This window comes from Phalaenopsis equestris, unplaced genomic scaffold (genome assembly GCF_001263595.1).
Source record: "Phalaenopsis equestris unplaced genomic scaffold, ASM126359v1 Scaffold218946, whole genome shotgun sequence".
NCBI classification, from domain to species: domain Eukaryota; kingdom Viridiplantae; phylum Streptophyta; class Magnoliopsida; order Asparagales; family Orchidaceae; genus Phalaenopsis; species Phalaenopsis equestris.
In genome coordinates, this window is record NW_018237354.1 from 638,205 (window position 1) to 646,788 (window position 8,584).

Genomic DNA, 8,584 nt, shown 5'->3' on the forward strand with positions numbered 1-8,584 from the left:
CACATGGAGAGTTAAAATAAGCTCGGATTAGGGTTAGAGTTCAATACCTTTGTCTGAGAGGGGATGCCTCAATCAGATGGTTGTTGTAGCTTTGATTGGGTCCAAAGAACCTCTAAATGAAGTCCCAAGCCTTGGTGAATTGTCTATGTATGAATTTGATCAATGTGGATTTTAGGTGTTGGTCTAGAGCTATGCTACAAGCTATTTCATAGGGGGGCTTTTGTGAGGAATCAGTTTCTCTCACTGTGGGGATGGTGTGTGCACAATTAATTGAAGTTTGGTGCACTGTGGTGAAGTGGATAGATCTGTCCTGGTTTTAGGGCAAATTTCAGTGAGAAATTGGCTCTAAGGGGTTGCTATCAGTGGCTGAGAGCAAGGGGATTTCACTTCGGATAGTTTGGAAAAGCTCTGGTGAGATTTTGGCAGAGTTTACATAAGGTTCCAAGCACTCTCTTCCTTGGTAGTGGAGTGGTCGATTTAAAGCTATGGCTCCTTGGTAGAGCTCGGGGCCTGTAATTGGGTGGTAAAGCTTGCTGAGGTGGAGAGAAGAAAAACTCCAATGGCCAATGGGAGTAAGCCAAGTTAGGGAGGTTTAATTTTGGGTTTTGGCCATTTAAGGGCTCCCTTAAGCTGGTTGTTTCCGGCGGCTAAGGTGATGGCTGGCCAATGTTTGGTCATGTATTGACTCGGGGAGGTCAAGGAGCTGCTAATGATGGTTAACTCCTAAGGGTAAGTGATGATGAAGAAGATATTTGAGTTTAGGCCAAATATGGGGTTAAATCCTTTAAATCAAGGGGCCATTGGTCCATAGCTCACTTTGGTTGGTTTATGTGGTTCTAGCCTAGTCCATAGGGTGTACTTGGTGGCTTAGGCATGGCTAAGTCAATTTTGGTACATGGGTCCAATTTGGGTCAAATTGGCTAAAAGTTGGGTTTGAGTTAAGCTAGTCATGACTTTGAGCCCAATTAATTGATCAACATTGTGTAAATGATTGTGATGAAGATTTTTGGTGAAGGATTGAGGTAATTTTAAGTTCAATTGGCAGCTCAATTTGAAGGATTTGGGCATGTTGGAATAGACTTTGGTCTCGGTTGGGCTACGGTTGGGCTAAGTCCAAATTGTTGGTTGTGAATGATCTATAGGAATATCATAAAGAGTTACCAACATAAATTTGGTGTCAATTTTGAAGTTAGGGCATTCAATTTGGTGGAATTTGGAGACGTAGCCAATTTGGGGATTTGAACTTGGGTTAAAATTAAATAAAATTGAGGCTTCACCAAGGTCATTTTAAAGTTCAATTTGGTGTGTAGGAGTGTTAGGAAGAGTTTATGATTCAAATTGGGACAAAATGAGTAGGCTATGGTATGGGGTTCAATTAGGTGGGATTAGGTCATAGAGCCAAAATTTGGGGTTTTAATTTGGATCAAAATTGAGCTCAAAGAATGGGTCAATTAGGCTTGAATTTGGTTTGGATTGATCAATTGAAAGATTAAGTTGAGTTTAGAATTGAAATTGAGGGGAATTGGGTCAAATTGATGGACATTTGAGGTGAATTTGGGGAAATTAAACCTTCAAAGACAATTTAGAGGTTTTTGTCAAATTGGTCAAATTGGCCAAATTGGGTTTAATTGAAGAATCCAAATTGATTTTGAAAACATTTGAAGTGATTTTGGAGGTTTTGAGAAAGTTTTGAAAGCCAAGGATATTTTTGTAATTTTGGCAAATTTAGGAGTATTTTGGTAATTTTGAAATTTTTTGGTGGATTTGGGTAATTTGAGTATTTTCAAATGATTCGAAATGACTTTTAAATAATTTTGGTATTTTGGGCGAATTTGAGGATTTTGACCAAATTTAGGGTTTCAAGGGCATTTAGGTAATTTAGATAGATTTAGGGGCATAAGGCCAAATTGAACATTTTTGGTAGAATTGGAGTGCCAATCACCATGTATGAGCTATGGACGAATGAAATCCTCATTTGGGTCATCTATGTACTGGTATTAGCTAAACCCTAGCCTAGGGCTAACGGGTCTAAGGGACCATCTACATGAGTCTCCCAAAAGATCAAGGGATGGTGATAGTGAGTGCAAGTGAGTGAACTAGCTCCAGACCAACACCCAGAGTCGACCCTACGGTCAAGCAGTCCTATAAAGACTCTCCTTGAGATCCCTCATACTGACCTCACCTACTAAGTGCTAGAGGTTATGACCAAAATGTAGGACATCAAGTTGAGCAAGGAAGAGTTTAGAGTTTCTAATTGTGAGGATTCCTTTTTAGTTTTCTCGGAATAGTCAACAAGAAAGTCATATGGCTAGACCCTATGTTACTAAAGAGGGAAAAGTAAACCTCAATCAAAAGTGAGGTCAGCACAAACCTAAGTCACTATTATGCCCTCTCAATTTCAATTTTCAAAGCAAATTGGAAATAATTAAATATTAAAATGGGATTTTAATTCTCGTTAATATCAGACTTAGTATCTAATCACCAATTGGTTGGCCTTAAATGAGTGAATTACTATCTTCATAGTTTAAACTCATTACTTCAGGATCATCCTATTGAATTGACTTCCAAGTTATGACAAGTGTCAAAATCATAATATTATTATTACCATGAAAAGAATGACAAATTGATTTCTACCTCTTTGCCCTTCATATTTCAAACACCCAAGAGATTTTATTATAATCAATATTGTTCATTTACCCCTTGATTAATCCTTAAATTTATTTAACGGATTAAAATCCAAAATTAACATTTTGCCCTGGGGGCTCCCACTTCATAACCTATCAAATAAACTCAAATGAATCACAAAATAAGCTCGAAGAAAACTGCGAGAAGACAGAGAAATCTCGAATAAAATAACAAGTTAAACAATAAAAAAAAGGCGAAGTGGATTATAAACATTCAAGTTCGGGTGCGCTCAGATTTAAGTATTCTCGAGGAACTCCGAAGGCAACCATCGATCACCCATATTTATAGAGTTTGACATTAAACTTGAATGGTTTCATACAATACCAACTTAAGAAGGTACTACTTAGCCCAACATCGGCAATTGACTAGTTGACAATTGAACTATATTACTTAAAATTTATGTTTTGGCATGCATGTCTCACGCATATAAGAAAAAGTAGTATCAATTTTTTTAGTCAAAATACTTTTGTAAATAGCGCATTTGTTGTTGTCATTGTATTTTATAATGTATGATTATTCACAAGTCGATCACGCCGTCGGGCTAGGAATGCCAACAACCTAAGAAGGCAAGGGTGTGCCGCTAGTCTAATGTCAGTGAATAATATTGTTATCCTATATTTCACCGGGTCCCTAAGTCGGGCCCCGATGTCATAGGATGGAACATTATTCCTCTCTACCACCGAATTCTTTTATCATCAAGGCCCTACCCCAAAATGAACCGTCCAACTTATAGCCCTATTTGATGGTTCATAAATGTGTGCTTATATTTCGGACATAAGCACCTAAATCAAACCAAGAAACAAGAAAGAAAAGAAGAAAAATGGGGTGAGAGAGAGGAGGGACAAATTCACCTGAAATGGTGAAGAAGTAAAAAGTGGATTGGCCCTTAAAAATGCATCTAAAATGATTGATGAAAAGTACCAAAAATGCGGCCCAACAATCCACGAATCAAACTAAAAGGGTTTCATTTCCTCCAAATTCACAAACAAATTAACCCAAAAATTATCCTTTCCTAACGACATTTCAAGCATTGAAACAGCAAGCAGTCTGAACCAACACAATAATACATAGCCCCACAACACGAATGCTTTTATACACTCCAAATGATGCATTCACGTCATCCAATTTTTTTCATAAATCAATTCCAAACTTTTCCCAAATAATAGTTTGTGATTCTTCAAACTTTTCATGAATCCATTTCACATCAATTTTATGCTTCCCAAAAAAAAATTCTAAAAGCCTCCAAATTTCACGAATTAAACAAAAGGTATGTAATTTTTAAACAGTAACTTTCTAAGCTCCAAAACCTTTCATAAATCAAAACCAATGCAATTTCAAAGTTTCCCGAAAATACAATCGTTCAAAGCTTCAAAACTATAAATATTTTAGATTCTCAATACGAAGCCACCAAGCATTCCATATTTTCGAAAGAACCAAGTTTTTGAAGTTTTTCCAAATTTTATAAGTGGAGCACAATAAACATTTGTAGTATTACAAAATTTTTCAAACCATCACATAGAACTCTCTCAAATCCTTTTTAAAATGAAAGTATTGAAACCTTATATTTCCACTAATCAGAACATGAAACTTTCATTTTTTTAAAAAACAACAACAATAAAAGAATGGGCATGTAAACAGGTTTGCTTCAAAAGGATCACCACATAGATATAAAACATCATAAATCATAAAAAAAAAAATTAAATAAGTCCTCGCATGAATAAAGAATAATTCATAAACAATTTTCATATAAGAAGGGAACCCTCGCATATTCCACAAAGCCCTCATGCAAATTAAGTTCTTCACAAATTTTCCTCATGTAAGGACATCTTTATTTTGAGAAAAGCCATAAATGACATAAGTTTTATTTGAACGTCTTCAGCATAAGCACCATTCAATAAGTTTCATTTGAAAGATTCTAAAGAGAAGCAAGTAATTACATTCGTTTAAAACCATGCAGCCAGAACATTATTATCACACAGCCAATCTTGAGAACAGGCTTAATCATAAAGCCAAACAATAAACTGTGAATGAAGTTCAAACGTAAGCCCCGACCCCCCTTGATGCATAAATCTACCACTTCACACATGTATATTAAGTGACAAGAACCAAGTTGGAAAGTTTCAAAATTTCGTATACAAAAGTGGCAACAATCTCAAATTTTATTCACGCAACTAGCACCAAAATTTGTTTTACATTTATGATTTACAAATTTTCGTAGCATATACAAAAAAAATGCACAATTCCAGCTATGTGAAGTAAAGTACGCATTTTTCATTCATGCTTGGGGCCCTTCGCAAGGTGGCATATATGTAAGCATTGAAGATTAAATGATAGATGCGTAAATATAAAATCTGAAATTTTATGTTTGAACCTAAGTGTTAGAAATGAAAATAACATATGAGAATTAAAAAAAATCTATCAACTTATATCCAAAAATCAGATGTTATATAAGTGCAAGTGTTAAGATTTCAAAACTAGCAAACCTCCACTTCAAAATTCAGATATTACACATGTAAGGGATAATGAAGAACAACGGACATACATTCATTTTACATTTTACATATGTGAGTATATAGGGATTCTAAAAAATTCTGCATATATACATACAAAATTTAAACAACATATATGTAAACACATAAATAATTGAGAAAACTTGCACATCTAAGCTTTCATATTAATGTACACATAGCATTTCAGTGCTTTAATCTCATGCATAAAAATATATCTTTCACATTAAAAAGATGGAGGCACTTCCCAAGCGGCATAAATGTGGAGAGACAAGTTTTATATGCATACCACATAAATCATATGAATTCATGTATCTAAAACCCAAATATTATTTCATCATTCTACCCGTATCGATACTAATAAAAATCGAGTGTCGCGTATGCAAATATGAGAGTCTAATTAAGATATATAAGTGCATAAGAATTTAGTTGCGTGTGTGTGTGAATATCCCTTAGCAAAAGAGAATAAACCTTTTTTTTTTTTTGTGAAAACAATTGGAATGATATGCTCAGAACATAACTTTTTTCATGGACAAAACTTATAATGGAATCCCAAATATCTAATTCCTCTTCAACCTCGACTGTACCGAACTCCAAAACAACAAATTGTTCAACGCCAAGTGTGTGTGTATATATATATATTCATCAACACCAGGTATAGCAAAACCTAAAATGCACAACTCTTCTGCAACACCAACTATACAGAAATCTAGCATATCTGTTCAGCTTTTCAATATCGTGCACCCTCCGCCTTATTAAAATAATAGAGGCTAGGAAGAGCACCTCCTCTTTCATTTTTTTCTTATAAGCCAACATTTTTATATGAACTCAAAATAAAGAAGCATTATAGGGAATAGAAAATAGAGGAGAAAAGTTGGGGGAAGAAGTTACCCAGCTCAGCATTTTGCCCAAGAGAATAGCAGGATTACAAAAGGCCCAAAACATAAAACAGAAACCACCAAATGAAACTACAGATCTCCAAAATCGCAAAGAGATACACAACCCAAAATTTCGGCAAAACCTCCCCTTATGCCAAAGCCTCAACCATAGAAAATCTTCCCCTGAGAGGGGTTTATGTAACCAAGAAGAGGAGTTTTCCCTTCAATTTAATTTTGGTAAACCGAACTGGCCAGAATGGCAGAAAGAGCGGAGCAGGCTAGGTCGGCGATGGGAATGGTTAGGTCGGCTCCTAGGAAAGGGAATGGCTAAGTCGGCGCCTATGAAAGGGAACGGCTAGGTCGGCGCCTATGAAAGGGAGCGGATAGGGTTCGCCAAAGGGGAGAAGAGGGATTGAGTGCCAAGTTCGCCGAATTTTTCCCTCAGGTCTACCTCCGCTATCCAAGCAAAAGACGTCATCTGATCTTGCGGGACCCATATTTACACGTCATGAAAAAGGAAAAATTTCGCGTTAAGCCCGACCCAACCCGACGTGTTAAATGTCCTATTTTTTGTGTATTATTCCCTCAGAAACTTCTATTCTGCATTATTCAGCAGAAAAGAAGTTTTCAAAAAGGGGTTTTTTATCTCAGCTAGGGTTTGGTCGCTGCATTTATGATGGAGATAGATTTCTCTCTTAATGAAGAGTTTGAGCACATGGATGACGAAATGAATGTCAACGTCTTTGAAATGGAGGTTATTTCATCATTATTCTGTGTTCAGGGTTATTTATTTTCGGGTTGATTGAAGAAATACTCAATAACCCGAAACTAACCCAACAATAACCTAAGAATAACCTGCGCATAAACCCACCAGATCTCTAAAAAAAAGTGAGATTTTGTGTGAATCTTTGATTGTTGTTAGGTTATTTCATTATTATTTAGGGTTTAGGGTTATTTATTTTCGGGTTGATTAAAGAAATATTCAATAACCCGAGAATAACCCAACAATAACCTAAGAATAACTTGCGCATAAACCCACCAGATCTCTAAAAAAAGTGAGATTTTGTTTGAATATTCGATTTTCGTTAGGTTATTTCATCAATATTCTGTGTTTAGGGTTATTTATTTTCGGATTGATTGAAGAAATACTCAATAATCCGAGAATAACCGAACAATAACCTAAGAATAACCTGCGCATCAAACCACCAGATCTCTAAAAAAAGTGAGATTTTGTGTGAATCGTCGATTGTCGTTAGGTTATTTCATCATTATTCTGTGTTCAGGGTTATTTATTTTCGGGTTGATTGAAGAAATACTCAATAACCCGAAACTAACCCAACAATAACCTAAGAATAACCTGTGGTTAGGGTTATTTATCTGACTATCTCTATTGTATACTTTAAATTTGTAGATATCTAGGGCAGAAACAGATTGCAATGATCCAATTGCTCGTAGCTTTCTTAATACTGTTGTTCGTAATGAGGAAGAGGCTTACAAACATTATTGTGCTTATGCACATTACGTTGGTTTCGGTGTACGCAAGGACCACACAACTTACTGGGCTAAATCCAAGCAAATTAAGTTGAAGTATTATATTTGTGGAAAATCAGGTCATAAAAGAGAATCTCAGCTAGCCACTACTGTGAAGTACAGAAAAACGGATACACGGACTGGCTGTCAAGCAATGGTTCGCTATGCTATTGATCTTGATGGCAACTGGACCATAGAGAAATTTGTTGAAAGTCATAATCACCCCTTGGCGGAATCCGGTGACAAGCACCTTCTATGTTCCAGTCGGAAGATTAGAGAGTTAAATGCAAATTTACTAAGATCAATGACAGGTTCTGGGATTAGAGCAGCTGATGCATTCAATTTCCATGCTACAGAGGTTGGTGGTGTTGAAAACTTGGAGTGCATTAGACAAGATGCATACAACTTCATTCAAAGGGATAAAAGAAGCAGAATTGAACAGGGCGATGTCAACTCTCTCTTACAATTATTCATGGAGCGCCAAAATGAAGATAACATGTTTGCATGGGATTTCCAAAGTGATGACGAGGGCAGACTTACAAGATTTTTCTTGAGTGATGGGTCTTGCAAATTAGATTATGATTGTTTTGGAGATGTCATTATTTTCGCACTAGCTACCGTTTGAATAAGTATAATTTATGTTGTGCTCCTTTCGATAGGATTAACCACCATCGGCAAAACGTTCTATTCGGAGTTGGTTTTTTATCTGACGAGACGATAGAATCGTTCAAGTGGTTATTCAAAACCTTCATTCGTATAATGGATGATAAGCATCCAATTACAATATTTACAAATCAAGATCAAGCGATGGCAAGAGCTATTGCAGATTGTCTTCCATTCACAAGACATAGATTATTCCAATGGCATATCTATAAGAAATTCTCGTCGAAAGTTCATTGCGGTGTGACGTACAAGAGCGTTAACAATCTATTTTATAAATGCATGAGCAAGTGTGATTCAGAAGATGAGTTCGAAGTTACTTGG

General features: G+C 36.1%; 1 protein-coding gene across 1 annotated transcript; it reads left to right on the top strand.

Annotated features, from left to right (window-relative positions):
• Positions 1-6,746: 6,746 nt before the first annotated feature.
• LOC110037356 (protein FAR1-RELATED SEQUENCE 5-like) lies at positions 6,747-8,225 on the top strand. Its single transcript, XM_020741986.1, has 2 exons — positions 6,747-6,824; positions 7,482-8,225. Exons 1-2 carry the CDS (start codon positions 6,747-6,749, stop codon positions 8,223-8,225), a joined length of 822 nt encoding a protein of 273 aa, XP_020597645.1.
• Positions 8,226-8,584: the final 359 nt, after the last annotated feature.